Raw genomic sequence first — 17,014 nt, forward strand, 5'->3', positions numbered from 1 at the left:
TGAACTTCAAAGACAATGCAAACTCAGCCATCTGTCAAAGCTTTGAAACAGCCAAAAAGATGGCTGAGTTAAAGTTCAAGGAAGACATGAAAGTAGATGGCACATTTCACACAATCAAATCCGAATTTCACTTCTGATCAATGCAGGATAACACTTTAGGCATTGAATAATGTACTATAATGCATCTGAAGACTTTTCCACTTTAACTATTCTGTTCATTGCCTTGACAGCTTGACAGATGTCAGAAGTGACAACCTGTCAAGCGCATTATTTAATGGTCACTTATCTTTTCAAAACAAAGCCCTATCATCACTCACTGTATTAAAAATTATATATAACTTATGATGCAGCATTTCATTATGAAATGTGAAGTTAGAAGCACCTTTTGAACTACCATTCCTATGGCTCCCAATTCCTGTCGTTCACAACACCTCTGAGCTGGTGTGAAGCACATAGCCTTCCAAAACCACCTGACTCCTTGAAAATTGCAGAAGGTCTGAAATGCAATGGCGCTGGCAACATTGGGACAACTGGGTGTGGACTCATGACCTGGTCCTGCTATTTCCTACACTGATGAAAATTGCTGGCACCGGGAATCCTGGAATTTGTTCCGCCTGCTCTTTTTAAAGCCCAACCGATGCAATTTGGCCCTGTGTCAGGATGGGAAAATTCAGCCCCTAAAGGCCAATGGCTGCATGGGGAGGGTAATCTTCTGGCCTTTAGAAAGCCTCAAAATAGTGTATTGATTTGGCTGTCAGCCATTCCAAAGGTTGCATGTGTTTGTAGAAGGTGGGTGAGGATGGGATCGAGAGTACATGTTGTGCTCCCTTTTGCTGGAATAATCTGCTCACACTCTGTCTACACATACAAGAATGTATTTATGTGGATTTGTAACCCTTCAAGATAAGAGCAGAGGAAAAACATTTAACTGTAATAAGTTGCACTTTCCTTTACATCTTTTAATAGATTCTTAATGAAAAACACAAATATTATTTGGCATGGCCTTCAAGTAAGCATTGTATTGATATTCTACATCACAGAATGACAGGGTTTGGTTTATGCTCCATTTTCACCAGGTCAATCCCAGGTCTCCCTTTCCTTCATTTCACCTTGTGATCTGATTTACATCAGTCTTATTAGCAGGACAATACTGAAAGTTTAAACTGTACATCCCATAATGCTCTGTAGCAGTGTGATGCAATCTGCACATATGGGAACATGCAACCATTCACAAACAGCATGCTCCCAGAATCATAGTCCTAAAGTAGAAATGGACCCTATAAACATCTATCTAGCACGGATGTCCAAAAGCCACAATTCAAAGAACCTGTTGTCGGAAACTTTGAAAGCACAAACAGTGGGTTTAGACAACATTGATAGATAGCACAGTGGAGTTCCAACATATATGTTGTAGTAAGATTATAAGTGAGGAGCTGTGACTTTGCATTTCATGAGATCCTAATATTTAAGCCATCAGAGCAAGAGGGGTTAACCAGGGGTTTCTTCATGAGGGGGGAAGGGCAGCTCTCTGCCCTTGTAGCTGGAGTGTGCTGCAGCTAATTGGGAAAGGAGGAAATTTAAGATAATGATGATAACACCACCACAAAGTTTATACAAACCACTGGCATACCAACAAGGTTTGAAGCTGAGTGGTATGGCACAGGCTTTCACTCATGAATCCCCACATGACTAATTCTCACTTCAGAGCAGAGAGGGGGGTCATTGAGTCTTCCACCCAAGAGAGATTGTTCCTGACAATCCACAGCAGGTGTAAACTAGGGGACAAGTCAACCCAATGTCATTCTTATGTATCACCCGGTGGCTGGTTATACAGACAGATCGACCTAGATATATGTAAACTGTGTTGGGGATGACAATATAATATGTGGGGATGGGGGGTGGTGGGAGTAGAGGCGTGTGGGATAGGGGTTAACACAGGGTGGTGAAGGAAATCCAGTGAGAATACCAGAATCTTCAACAATGTCAATTGAAGGTGACTAAGGAGAGCTAAAGTACTGATGGAGCCATGCTGCATGTGGACTGGGAGAAAGAAGATGAAGGTGCCATCTAATGATTACTTTTTGAGGATGTGTGCAGTATGAGATATTTGGATCAACCTGTGTGCACATTCATGTTACATTATTATGCAGACGGGCAATGTTAACCTTCTGGAGTTTGAAACCTCGGCTAGTGCTTTCAAATTTTACCTTCAAGAAGACAAGGAAGAGTTTGGTCCACAAGGTTTGAAGTCATTAGCATTAACCAGCTTGGAAACCTGAATAATGCATTGTAACCCTATTGGGTTTCCTTGCTCTCTAGAACGCATTGATCTCAATGAAGTCCAAAATCACTGCTAACCTATCTAAACAATAGACAAAGGTTTTGAATTGGCTTTTCTTCAAGCACTGATGATTGAACCCAGCATGTCGATGTTCCAGCGATGATGGTCACTGCTACAATTGGCACTAAACCAAATATAAAGATAACACTGGGTAAATGTTGAAAGCTCATGTACAGGCTTTTAGGGGATGGGAGCATGATCATTTCAGGCTGCTCAGAGTAAGACAGAGTAAAGCATATAATGATATTTTGTCTGACTTGGGAACAGGAGAAGTTGTAGCTGTTATAAAGCCACAAGCTCAAAATGATAGATGGACTTCATCCAGCAAGTTTCCAATATTTCCATTTAGTCAACCATGAACGCGATGATGACATTAGCAGCTGGAATAAATATGGCCAATGTCTCAACAATGGAATGAGAGCGTGTTCAATGCCAGTCCGTTTCTCTTGCTCACACACACGCACATACAGAAGTTCCAATAGGAATCATATTAAAAGCAGTCTATAAATACACTGATCGAGGAGAGAGTGAATTTCCTCAGATCCTCGTATGAAATGACTGTTGTGAGGCAGATGTGTAAGAGGGAGGTGCTGGCCGTGGCTTTATGTCTCTTGTCTTCATGTAGGAGAGCAGCTGGTCCGGGATTTCTGCTAAAACATCCTTGGCAAGTCGAGCCATACTCAAAACCTGATTTCCAGATCGATCGACATAATCACGGAATGGGACAAACTGAAAGAGAAATCATGGCAAGAGAGGTAAGAGTGGTGCCATTAATGTGTCATACAATATAATAAGAACATTCTTAAAGGTCATTTGAATATAGAGGCTATCACTGCTTTATTTAATTTCGCGTCATTTCTGATTCTCTTTGCCTTGTGATAAGTGCAGATTTGGTGTTGCCATTATATTGAGGCAATGGGATATACCCGGTCTCCTGCCACTTCCCTGGGTTTGCTCAGGATGCCACAACAGAGAGTCCTGGAAGATTCTTGGTGCAGTGGCTTACCCCTACAGATGTGGTTAGGGTGGCTGCTGGTTAGGGTTTCCAACTTTGGTTGCATGTCTTCTTGGAGGTTTCACATGTGGCCTCCTGCCTTCAACTGCCCTAACCCCACACTCCAGCCATTGTACACTCAACATTTCCACCTACACAGATCACTGCCTTTCCAGGCCAATAGGAACACCCGATTGGGTAAGTTATGGCCGTCAGTCAAAACAATCTTTTTTTCCCTGCCTTCAATATTTTTATAGCTGTTTAAAGAAAATTAAATACCCCTACATTTTGTCTCCCAGGCTGCTTATAACAGTGTCCTGAAGATTAATCCTCGATTCCTGGAACAGCCAGGACAATCTCAGAGTGTTGGAAAAGCCTAGTGCAGGTGAAGACAATACAGGCAATTGTCAACATTTCTTCTGTTGAGTAGAAGCAGAAGATCTCAACCTCAGCGGCCAGTAATACAGTATGCAAATGACCCAGTGGAACCCAATAGAGGAAAATTTGGCCTATTATCAATGAATTATAGAATGATACAGGGCAGGAGGAGGCCATTCAGCCCATGCTGGTTTTTTGCTAGAACTATGCAATTAATTCCACTTCCCTGATCTTTCTCTATAGCCAAGTAATTGTTTTTCCTTTCAAGTATTTATTCAATTCTCTTTTGAAAGTTACTGTTGAATTTGCTTTCATCATCTTTTCAAGCAAATCACGGCTTATTGTGTAAAAAAAAAAATACCTTCCCATGTCCTCTGGTTGTTTTGCCAATCACCTTAAATCGGTTGTTGATCTTTTTGCCACTGGAAACAGTTTCTTATGTGCTCTGTCATGATTTTGAGTGCTTCTATCAAATATCGCCTTAACCTTCTCTTCTCTAACAACAACCCCAACTTCTCCAGTCTCTCCACATAACTGGAGTCCTTCATCCCTGGTACCATTGTAGTACATCGCTTCTGTACCCTCTTCTAAGGCTTTGGCATCCTTCCTAAAATATGATGCCCAGGAATGAACATAGTACTCCAGCTGAAGCCTAAACAGTGTTTCATAAAGGTTTAGTATAATCTCCTGGCTTTTGTACCTTGTGCCTCTATTAATAAAGCTAAATATTCCATATACTTTTTTCAATAGCCTTCTGAACATTTCTTGCTACCTACAAAGATTTGTATATGTACAAACAGGTCTCTCTGTTGATTTAAAATTGTACCATTCAGTATATTTTGCTTCTCTTCAATCTTCATACCAAAATACATCGCTTAACACTTCTCTGTGTTAAATTTTATCTGCCATGTGTCTGCCCATTTCACCAGTCTCTCTATGTCCTCATGGTATCAATTATTATCTTCCACATAGTTTACTACTTTTCTGAGTTTTGTATCATCTGCAAGCTTTGAAATAATGCCACATAGCCAAGTCCAGGTCATTAATATATATCAAAAAGAACATAGCCCCTAATACTAATCCCAGAATATCACCCTTGTATACTTCCCTCTAGTCTGAAAAACACTTTTCACCATTACTTTCCGCCTTCAGTCTCTTAGCCAATTTTGTATCCATGCTGCCACTGTCTCATTAATCCCATAAACTTTAACTTTGATAACAAATCTATTATGTGCTATTTCGTCAAAAGCCTTTTGAAAGTCTATATATATGTATATATATACAAAATCAGCTGCACTATCTTCATCAACCTCCTTTGTTATTTTAGCAATTAAGTTAGCCAAAAATGATTTGCCTTTAATAAATCCATGCCGACTTTTGTTTATTAGCCTATACATTTCCCAATGCCAATTTATTTTGTCTCAGATTATTGTCTCTAAAGTTTTACCCATCACTGACCTGGACAATGTCACGTTCTGCAATACGCCCCCTAGAGGAGATCCGAATTTCATCTCCATCCAGTTCCTCCATAGCTGCAAAAAACAGGGAAAATAAAGGATTTTGTTCAAAGAATAATACATAATGCCGAGTATAGTGATTTTTATTGCAAAATTTGCTAAAAAGAATTCCCAATATCATAAAAGCAAAATACTGCGCATGCTGGAAATCTGAAACAAAAACAAAAATAACTGGAAAAACTCAGCAGGTCTGACAGCATCTGCGGAGAGGAACCCTGATGAAGAGTCATATGGACTCGAAACGTTAACGGTATTCCTCTCCGCAGATGCTGTCAGACCTGCTGACTTTTTCCAGCTATTTTTGTTTTTGTTCCCAATATCATACTTGTTTGTATATTACAAACCTGATGTGTACCAGGGTCACAGTATCATATGCCATAAGCAATGTGGCATCAAAGACAATGCTGATAGAATTGTATTTTTCATTAAAAATACACAAATCTCCAAGTATAGTAAAAATATATCACCAGTCAGAGGAACGCTGGTAGTAATTTAATGCCAGCATTCAATTCAAACATAAGCTCCACTTTGTCAAAGCTTTTCATCTTGCACTCATCAGGACAATCGCAAGAATATCAATGTCAGCAATAACTTTATAATGTACGAGAAGAGAGTGCTGATTGGTTGGCAAGTGGACTCTGATTGGTAGAGGCCTTATCATGGAGAGCGCACCAGTTCATGGTGACTGACAGTTAACTGCCAAGTATTGTTTGAAATTTTAAACCTGGCAGTTTGACTGTGATTGGTCAAGGCATTGCCCCGAGGAATAAGCCAGCGAATAGATAGCGCTTATTTTGTGATAGCCATACACTGGTTCATTCCTTGGGACAATACCTTGACCAATCAGAGTCAAGCTACCTGGTTTAAAATATCAAACAATACTGGGCAGTTAACTGTCAGTCATCATGAACTGGTGCATTCACCATGTCAAGGCCTCCACCAATCAGAGTCCACTTGCCAACCAATCAACACTCTCTTCTCATACAGCATAAAGTTGTTGCTTCCCCTGACATTGGTATTCTTATGATTGTCCTGATGAGTGCAAGATAAAAAGCTTCAACAAAATGTCTTTTTCAGCAATACTCAAATTCTGTACTATCAAACACCTATAAGCCCCATTTTTGCTGCACGTGATATCAGCTGAAAGTCTGGACATGTACAAAATTGCAGCCATCTGGCACTGTATTATCTATTTGCTCTCCTGGTCTCTCTCAATGATTTAACACTCTTCAAAAAGGGTGCCAACGTCGACAAAGGGAAACTATGGAAATTATTTGGTAAGTGATAGTGTGTAATTGTTTTCTGTTTCAGAATTTGCAGCTTAAATGCTGTCAACTAATATCATTTTGCTCTTCACACAAACTGGGATATTATGCATAATATATAATGAAAAATCTTACATCAGTGCACACACAGTTATAAATTCCTTTGTCCACATTTACAATATAAACTTGTCATGCTGTAATTACATCCTTCTGTCAGTGGTGGAGCTGTGGAACCCCCATTTACCACCTCCGCCTTTCTTGAAGAGGAACTCCTAGGGGTAGATATTCATCTTGCTATCCAAGCATATAATTAGTGTTCAGGATTGACCAATCATTATGGAAACCGCTCAATTTTCATTTGCATTAATCTCAGGACATCTCAAAGCACTTCACAGCCAACTAAGTACTTTTGAAGTGTAGTTGCTAATACATGGAAATGTGGCAGCCCATTTGCGCACAGCAAGGCTGCACAACCAGCAATGATGTAAATGACCAGACATGTTTTAATGATGTCAGTTAAGAGATAAATGTCAGCCAAGTCACCAAGAGAACTCTCTTTGTTCTTCTTCGAATAGTGCCACAGGAATCTTTTTCTGTCTAGCTGAGGGGGAGGCGGGAGCTTAGTTAAACACCACATCCCTAGAGCTGGCACCTCTGCTAATGCAGCACTGCTTGGATCATGTGCTTAAATCTCTAGACTGGGGCTTCAAACCACGACTTATGATCCAGAGATGAGAGCGCTGCCACTCAGTCAAAGGAATTAAATTGAAGGTATATGCAAATTTGTGGAGGCATTGTATGACTTTAAATGGGGACTGTATTACATTGGCACAATAATCCACCATTTTCTAACCCCGCTTCACCTGAATATCACACTTGGTCTTAACTCTGATAATTTTATGGCCCCGTCATCATTGGGTACTATGAGGCCCAAATAAAATAAATTATTAATGTTAAACATTTTAATAAGAAATTATTCCAATAAGATTTCTGGTAAGAAAAAATAGCAGTGGAGTATGGATGCTTTGTATTTAAAAAATGTGATTACAATTAAAAAAACAACTTTTTATTTGCAATTTTTATGTTATTTAAACATGAATATAAAACAAATACCCACCTGGATATAAGGGAATTAAACTCATGTGGCCTTAGGTGTTCCAGTCAACTACTGACGTTTTTATTTTTACTCTCATAGATCTTTCATCCTTGAATGATTGAATATTTTACTGAGGTGTACTGCAATGTTACAACGAATGTGAACAATAAGCAATCACTGGTAGAAGGATTTATTTATTATTTAGCAATCAACACTGCAGGCTCAATACTCACATACTTTATTTGGTTCCATTAATGTTTCATAGGCCACAGAATTATTTTTAAAAGCACATAGGGAAATTTTGATGAGACTGATGCCTTTTGGCTGCAGGTAGGGAAGGAAAATCCTGGGTTCAATCCCTGCTTTCAGCCAAAGCAGCAGTAGAAAATTGTTGGATGCAGTATCCCTCAGCCAAGCAACAGGAAAAGTCAATCAGGATTCATTAATTATTAGGATGGCTAAGGTAAACAGAAACATGGAAAAACTATTTGATCGTAGCAAATGAAATTAATATCTCTTCAACTTACTAACTGCACTCAGTCAACTTTTTTGTGTTATGCGCCTGCTTTCATTGCTTCTGACATAAACATAATTGCTGTGAGCCTCTCGTGGGACAGGCTTAATTGTTGGTATTCTTGCACCTCCTAAGCATAATAAAATTACTTAAGATATAGAACAAATAGATTATGAGATAGCCATAAAACTCATAAACAGTATGTAAATGATTGAAAATTTAATGAACTCAACTTGACAACATATGATCTATGGACTTTATTACAAAATGCAGAATGCAGTAGATCTTTCATTTTTATTCTGTAAATTAAGGGGACCTGCATTTTGCAACGTAATGTAAATTATTTTTATAATAAATGTTCATAATCGTGCAATGCTTTTATTATTTTATACTTTATTTTTATTTAAATGATTGTCTATAACTAGGTTATGAATTGTGGTTACTCATTTTATTTGTAAAGTCTTCACATTTTGGCACCTGTCAGTGGGATGATTTTTCAATAAAGCAATTACCTGTCTATTCTAAGGATATCAGCGGTGAACAAGTTAAGGCCAAGCTCTGATGGTTCCTGCAGCCCATTGGTTGTCAAGTGAGTAAAAAGAGCACATGACTGAGGTAGTGCAGAGGTTCACATTACCCATGGAACTATATCCTACCAGGTATAGAATAGATTTATAGAATTTTACAGGATAAAAGAGACTATTCAGCTCAGCATGCCTGTTAGTTTTCGAAAAGAGTTATCTATTTAGTTCCATTCCCCTGCCCTTTATTCATATCTATTTTCTCTTTTGAAAGCTGTTAGGGAGTTTTGCTACCACCACAGTTTCCATGGATAACATTGCACATCCAGGCAACCCTCCTAATTAAAAGTATCCTCCGAAACTCCTCCCTCCTCCTTCATGCTTTGATTGATCTTACATTTATGTCCTCTAGTTACTGATTACCATCAAGTGGAAATATTACCTATTTACCATAATAAAACCCTCCATAATTGCCACTTTCAAGAGAAGAAAGCTGAGCCAAATGAAATAAATTGGAGGACTGTGTTTTGAAAGATATATATCAACATTCGTGGGCAAGTCAGAAAGATCAATTACCAGTCAAGAATTCTATCCACACATATGAACACTCTTAATTGGGCAGCAAACCTCTCTACTTATGGATGATTTGATAATGTGATTATGGGCGGAATTGTCCCAGATTTGCACAAAATGCGGTAGCGGGTGGGAAAAAGAACGTTTTGCCCGCTGGCCGCAATGGCAGTTTTTCACACCATGTCGTCCCAATCCTGCCTCATTAATCATACATTCCTGGGAAATACGCCATTCTGATGGCAGGTGGGCTCTCATTCACCCGCCACGCTGTCACCTCGCCGCATCCTCACGCCATGCGCACGGTTCTCAGTGCTTCCAGCCCAGGACTGCTGCACAGAAGACATGGCCCCGAAAGGCAAGAAGACTTCAGCCTCCCCGGATGCAGTGATACACCCCTGGAACGCCTTTTCAAAGCCGTGGAGGCACGCCGTGATGTCCTCTACCCCACCCACCCCATCCCTGGCCGCAGGAGGGGCACCAACATCAACAATCTGGCTTGGGAGGCGGTGGCAGTGGTGGTCAGTGCCAACGCCCTGCAAAAGAGGACACCCATCCAGTGCTGAAAGAGGGTGAATGATCCCCAGGGTAAGTCATTCTTTTCATCACTCTCAACTCACACACTCACAAACCCATCACACATCCACAGAGATCTCACTCACTGCCACTTGAAGGGACATCACCATTCACTCTCTCACACACAACTTCATTGTCCTCATCCCATCCATGGGACCACTCACCACCCACACGTGCCAGACATATTTATCATCCGGTCTGGCAGGCGTCCTGTTTACACTCCATCCGTCTTCACGCAGGACAAGCTGGCACACAACAAAAGGGAGATCACACAGACTGGTGGAGGAATGCCTGAAATCAAGGTCCTCATGGGCTGAAAATAGGTTCATACAGCTGGCCAGCAAAGATCTGGACCATTCCTGTGCTGATGCTAAGGTCGGAGGTGCTCTACCATGTGAAGATCCAGCAGTGCAACATCCATCAGACAACCATGCTGTGAGTGATGTGTCCTGTTTCACAAGCCACTGCCATGCACTAATTATCCCTCCTTGTTTTCGCAGGCACATTTAGGAAACAGCCAAGGGAGTCCATGGCCCTTGGTTCAAGCCCTGAAGACAACTCGGAAGAGGGATCTACTGAAACCCTAACTGAAGGCCCATCACAGCCCTCACCCACACCCTCGACCATGGTTGGATCTAGTTCTAGAATCGCCTAGGGGTCACAATCTGGTGAGCACATCGCTCTGTCTGATCCACAGCAGGTGGAGGCAGGGACTTCCCAGGTTTCTGGCACTTGGAGGATGGCTGGAGCCATAAATCTGTTGAGTCTGAGTCAGATGATGAGCCCCTGGACTCGGTCATACCTCAGTTGCTGGAGCTGCAAAGGCAAGTCCAGGAACATCAGGAAGGGATGACCTCTGCACTCCTTAGATTGCAAGGAGGAGTCCATCCACCTTCAGTCTGATGTGATAGCGCTGGCATGTCAACACACAGGCGGGATGGCGGCCGCCAGGAAGACCTTGGTCTAGGATATCGGCCCTGCACTGCTGAATGGGTTGAACTCCATCGCTGACGTCATAGTTGGCCTCCAAAAGCATCAACTTGAGGGGGGTGCGGGGCAGCTCGATCTCACTCCAGCTTCGCCTTCCCCTCAAGAAGTCAGCCAGGGGCCCTCGGGCACACACAGGGAGGAGGATCAGCAGGTGCACCCACCTGGGGGCCATCCACCCAGGTGCCTCCAGGAGTGTCCAGCCCATCTGAATCCCCCCTTCCTGTGACCCCAGCAGCTCCAGCTCCACAGGCCAAGGTAGGTGCCACTGCCAGATAGCTGGACTTTGTAAGCAGGCCAGGGCTCTCTAGGTCTTGGCCCTCCAGAGGATGCCCATCAAGGTCATTGCAGACAAGGTGTAGCAGTCAGCAGGCTGCCTCCACCTCTGCTGTGGATGTCTAGGGAGCACCAAGGTGTAGCGGCAGGGTTAGGAAGGTTAAGAAGGTGAGTTGAGCAGCCTGGGCACAGGCGTTTAATCACATATACATAATGTTCACCATTGTAAATAAACTCCCAAGAATGTCTCCTTGCCTATGGATCCTTGTTATGATGAGCAGTGTTCGTGTCACTCAGATGTGAAACCTTGGTTTCTGCTCAAGATAAAGGCAGGTGTCTCAGTCCAGGGCCCCTTCCCTGTGCAGTGTATAACCATCAGACCAAAGTGATGGTCCAGCTTCACACTCACAACACACATTAGTGATGCCTGCACCTCGATGGTGCTGGTCATTGCTGCCAGAACGTTGTGAGCATGTGTCACAGAGTTCTGTCATTCTCTCTGGGTGCCCTCAGCACCTTTAAGGTGGGGCTTCCCACATCTCTTCAGCATCTGTGACCGGTGGCACTGTGCTCCTGAAAGGGTCAGGTGCTGAAGGCTGACAAAGTGTAAGGTGCATTTAAAGTTTCACGGCTGCATCTCCAAGATATGACCCTGATCAAGAGTGCAAGCCAGCTGCCCTCAGCCAGACAGGAGTCAGACATTCATAGAGGCCATGTGAAGATCTATGGAGTGTCCTCACTGCATATCGTCAGCATCCTCCTGGACTCTTGTGACTATTAGGGCCTCCGATGTGTCTCCATTACAGGAGCATTATCACAGAGGTTATGTGTGCTGCCATCAGCCAGACTGGAGTCAAACGTTCACAGATACAACATGAGGATCTATGGTGTCTCCTCACTGCATGTCGTCAACATCTTCCATGAATCTATCAGCTTTGAGGGCCAGCTGAGCACGCCTGCCTCATCTGGCCAGAGCGATGGCCTCATTGCCGTCATCCTCGCCTCCAAGGACCTCCTCACCCTCATCCACGTCAATGCCCTCCTCATCGGAGGAGACCTCCAGCTCCTCCATCTCCTCCTCAGCCAGCTCCTCTCTCTGTTGTAGCACCAGGTTGTAAAGAGTGTAGCAGATGATGACAATGCATGACACCCTCTCTGGACTGTATTGCAGGGCTCCACCAGACCAGTCCAGGCACCAGACCCTCATTTTCAACATCCCGAAGGTTTGCTCCACCAAGGTGCGAGCTGCAGCATTAGCCTTGCTGTACTGTCTCTCTGCTGCAGTCAGAGGCTGCCACACGGGTGTCATCAGCCAAGTCCTCTGCAGGTAGCCCTTGTCCCTAAGGACCCAACCCTGCCACCTCTGTGAGCCCTGGAAGACTTTAGGGATCCGAGACCTGCTAAGGATGTGGGAGTCGTGGACACTCTCTGGGAACTGTGCACAGACGTGCAGGATGTATTTGTGGTGTTTGCACACCAGCTGAACATTCAGCGAGCGGACGCCCTTGCAGTTGACATTGTTGACCGCATGTTGCCATGGGGATCTGAGCGCCGCGTGAGTGCAGTTGATGGCACCTTGCACCTGTGGGAAACCTGAGATCTGGGGAAAATCCCAGTGCTCTTGCTTCCTGGCTTTCTAGGTCCCGGGTGAAGTGCACAAAGTTGTGTGCCTTTGCGATGATGGGTCCATGACCTCATAGATGCATTTGTGGTGGAGGCTTGTGATATCCCACAGAGGTCACCTGTGGAAACCTGAAAGGAGCCACTGGCATAAAAATTGAGCACTGGGGTCACTTGCACGGCCACTGTCCCTCTCTGTCCCTGTGGCGCCAAATCCTGCAGCAGGTGACAGATGTGACTGACCAGTTCCCTAGGCATGCGCAGTCTTCAGCGGCACTGGTTCTCGTTCATCTGCAGGAATGAAAGGCGACATCTATAGACCCTGGGTCTAGCTAGGTGCTGACTAGCAACGGCTTGCTGTGGCTCTTTGGCAGCGGGAGTGGGAGTCCCAGCCATCCCTTCTTCCTGAGGGTGTTGCTCCTCCCTCTGCCCAGCCAGATGCCTCCATCACTCTGTTCTCCTTTGTCTCTGCTCTCTGTAAGCCATGAGGCATACAGCTAGGTCATCAGGCTTCATGTTCTAGATGTACCCCTCCCACAGGATGAGCTTGGGTGTTCTAAGAACCTCTCTTGGTTAAGTCTGACAGTCCATTCACGCATCCCAGAGAGTGCTGACCACCATTTGGATGACCAGAGTTTAGTGCGCTGCATGGCTGCTTGAAACTCCACCAAACTCCACCTGACAGATTAACGGCAACTGGACTACATGCTGTGTGCTCAGCTCAGGCATTCCCCTAATCTGCGCTGCAAGGCTGCGCTGTTAGCTTGAACCATGGGGGAGACTGGTCCAAACCTGAATGACAACATTGCAAGGGGCTGTGAGTGCCTCCACCAGTAACTGCTCCATGGCCAGTTTTAGTAAGGAGACAGTACAAACGTGGAGTCGTCCAATTGTTCTGCAGTCCACTAAAACACTCTTGTAGTCTGTGCCCGATGGGGTGAAGCGCTCTCGAGCATTTGGTGGCACTTTCAGGCCTCTGCATAGCTTGAGTGGGCAGCTAAGCCACCGGCCTGGCTCCAAGCATGTCAATATGGCTACGCCTAAACTGTCTCAGCTGCAGAGGATTGGTCACTTTATACAAGATTCCCCAAATGCGTGGCTGCTTCCCTCCCCGCCCCCTGCAATTGCTTGTGCATTACCATCAATCGGAGTGCCACCCTTGCCCCGCCCTCCAACTCACCTCAACTGGAGTAATGCTCTTGCCTCCCCGTCGCAACTCGCCTCAAACACAGTGCAGCCCTCGTCCCCACAACTCACCTCAACCGCAGTAAAGCTCTTGCCTCCCCGTCGCAACTCGCCTCAAACACAGTGCAGCCCTCGTCCCCACAACTCACCTCAACCGCAGTAAAGCTCTTGCCTCCCCGTCGCAACTCGCCTCAAACACAGTGCAGCCCTCGTCCCCACAACTCACCTCAAACACAGTGCAGCCCTCGTCCCCACAACCCGCCTCAAACACAGTGCAGCCCTCGTCCCCACAACTCACCTCAAACACAGTGCAGCCCTCGTCCCCAAAACCCACCTCAATCACAGTGCAGCCCTCGTCCCCACAACTCACCTCAATCACAGTGCAGCCCTCGTCCCCAAAACCCACCTCAATCACAGTGCAGCCCTCGTCCCAACTCACCTCAAACACAGTGCAGCCCTCGTCCCCACAACTCACCTCAAACACAGTGCAGCCCTCGTCCCAACTCACCTCAAACACAGTGCGGCCCTCGTCCCCACAACTCACCTCAATCACAGTGCAGCCCTCATCCCAACTCACCTCAAACACAGTGCAGCCCTCGTCCCAACTCACCTCAAACACAGTGGAGCCCTCGTCCCAACTCACCTCAAACACAGTGCAGCCCTCGTCCCAACTCACCTCAAACACAGTGCAGCCCTCGTCCCAACTCACCTCAAACACAGTGCAGCCCTCATCCCCACAACTCACCTCAAACACAGTGCAGCCCTCATCCCCACAACTCACCTCAAACACAGTGCAGCCCTCGTCCCCACAACTCACCTCAAACACAGTGCAGCCCTCGTCCCAACTCACCTCAAACACAGTGCAGCCCCGTCCCCACAACTCACCTCACAGTGCAGCCCTCGTCCCCACAACTCACCTCAAACACAGTGCAGCCCTCGTCCCCACAACTCACCTCAAACACAGTGCAGCCCTCGTCCCAACTCACCTCACAGTGCAGCCCTCATCCCAACTCACCTCAACCACAGTGCAGCCCTCGTCCCAACTCACCTCAAACACAGTGCAGCCCTCGTCCCAACTCACCTCAAACACAGTGCAGCCCTCGTCCCAACTCACCTCAAACACAGTGCAGCCCTTGTCCCCACAACCCACCTCAAACACAGTGCAGCCCTCGTCCCCACAACCCACCTCAAACACAGTGCAGCCCTTGTCCCCACATTTCGCCTCAATCACAGTGCAGCTCTCGTCCCCATAACTCACCCCAAACACAGTGCAGCCCTCGTCCCCACAACCCACCTCAAACACAGTGCAGCCCTCGTCCCCACAACTCACCTCAAACACAGTGCAGCCCTTGTCCCCACATTTCGCCTCAATCACAGTGCAGCCCTCGTCCCCACAACTCACCCCAAACACAGTGCAGCCCTCGTCCCCACAACCCACCTCAAACACAGTGCAGCCCTTGTCCCCACATTTCACCTCAATCACAGTGCAGCCCTCGGCCCCACAACTCACCTCAAACACAGTGCAGCTCTTGCCCTGACACTGCACTGTCAGACAGCAGGGAAGATGCAACTTGCCTGTGCCCGTGCCTTAATGCGCGGCGCCTCAACCTTGAGGTCCAACAGGCGACTCCCATGAGCCCTGTGCAATGTTACTGTGCACTCACCTCCGGGTCCTGCTCAAAGTGCAGCTCGCCAGGTGCGCGCCTTCTAAATGTTGTCGATTGCACGCCGATGTGCTCGGATGATCCAGCGTTGGGGGAGTGGGGGGAGGGGGTTTATTCCGGCGAGCTGGGCTAATGATGATATGCAGATGTACTAACAATGAAGTTCCCGACGTCCAGCGGCCAACCATTCACGGATGGAACGGACGGTTACAAACGTTTTTCACGATGGCATGAAATTGATTTTTGACCTTCTCGCCATATTTTCATTGACGCTCGCCATGACGCCTGATGCCAGCGGGCATGGAAAATTCCGTCCTATGCCACTGGATTAGTCATTTGGAGGTCTGGACTAATGATTTGGAGTCATGAATACAAATCCCACCACTACAGTTGTGGAATTTAAATGCAATTAATTAAATATAAAACCAGACCGTCAAACTACCAGGTTGTGGTCAAAACCTATCGGTTCTCTATGTTCTTTAAGGTAGGAAATCTTCCATCCTCATCCAGTCTGGCATAAAAGTGACTCCAGACCCACAGCAACGTAGTTGATTCTCAATTACGCTCTAAAATGGGCTTGCAAGCCATGCAGTTGTATTCAAGAAAGTGGCTCACTACCACCTTCTGTAGGGCATTTAGAGATGGGCAATTAATGCTGGCTGTACCATTGATGCTCAAACTCCATGAATGAATAAACAAAAACCTTTTTAACTAGAGTGAAAATGTGGGTACTGGATTTGCTACATAGCTATTAAAAAGCAGCATCAAATACAGCAATGCTCATGGAGAATAAATTCCACAACAAATAAGAGAACAGACGGCAAAACAAACATCATTAGGAGCTACTCAGTGATAGCAGAGAGACAACTCTGAGTTGAAGGCCTTGTGGGAACATGACAGATACACACAGCTGGTGCAAATGGAAACTGTCCAGGAAGTTTGCTCTGGGGCATCTATAAGCTAGTCACCTTGGTTCCTTCCTAATCCTTCTGTCACATTATGAAATCTCCTCAGGGCAGAAAGTTTGGATATTCTGTGTGAATCCACTCACAACCCAGCAAATCTGCTCATCAGCGATTACCAGCACTGAAGCAGCAGGTTACAAGCACAGAGGTGATGAAGATCGGGGATGTGCTGCAAATGAGAGTAATTCACACTGGATGGTTTATCTTACCAAAGTCTCAGACCCTGCCCTTTGCTCATCTTAATAGAATTTTAATTCTTGACAAAGTGACAAGTGCACGACAATGACAGGTGTTCGACAACGGAGCCTGGTTTAACCAGGTTTAGGGGGGATTTTCACCCTTTTGAAAATCAAGCAATTGAAAAGAAAAGGACCAACTTGAACAACCTTCTGGTTCTTTTCATATTCTTACTTTGTGAATATCCTTTACTTGTTCTCCCTTCCCCTTGTGGGGATATGGTTCCATTACATTAGGTGGCCTATTTACCTCATGCAAGTTAACACTAATCGTGCGCTATCTTTTGACAGTAAGTACCAGTCTCTTAC

The 17,014-nt window shown here is 45.3% G+C and overlaps 1 protein-coding gene across 2 annotated transcripts in view; it reads right to left on the reverse strand.

Moving 5' to 3' along the window:
* Nucleotides 1-947: 947 nt before the first annotated feature.
* Nucleotides 948-17,014, reverse strand: part of LOC144681563 (copine-9-like) — a 410,414-nt gene continuing 394,347 nt past the window's right edge. Inside the window, exons 19-20 of one of the 2 annotated variants that reach the window (XM_078543246.1) lie at nt 5,172-5,245; nt 948-3,070 (exon numbers count right to left, since the gene is read on the reverse strand). In XM_078543246.1, coding sequence (XP_078399372.1) covers nt 2,879-3,070; nt 5,172-5,245 — 266 coding nt within the window. In that variant the 3' untranslated portion in view covers nt 948-2,878. Of the gene's footprint in view, nt 3,071-5,171; nt 5,246-7,612; nt 7,732-17,014 lie in introns of those variants that run through there. The other variant, XM_078543247.1, reaches the window with a different exon arrangement.

Source organism: Cetorhinus maximus, chromosome 6 (assembly GCF_964194155.1).
Source record: "Cetorhinus maximus chromosome 6, sCetMax3.hap1.1, whole genome shotgun sequence".
Taxonomy (NCBI): Eukaryota; Metazoa; Chordata; class Chondrichthyes; order Lamniformes; family Cetorhinidae; genus Cetorhinus; species Cetorhinus maximus.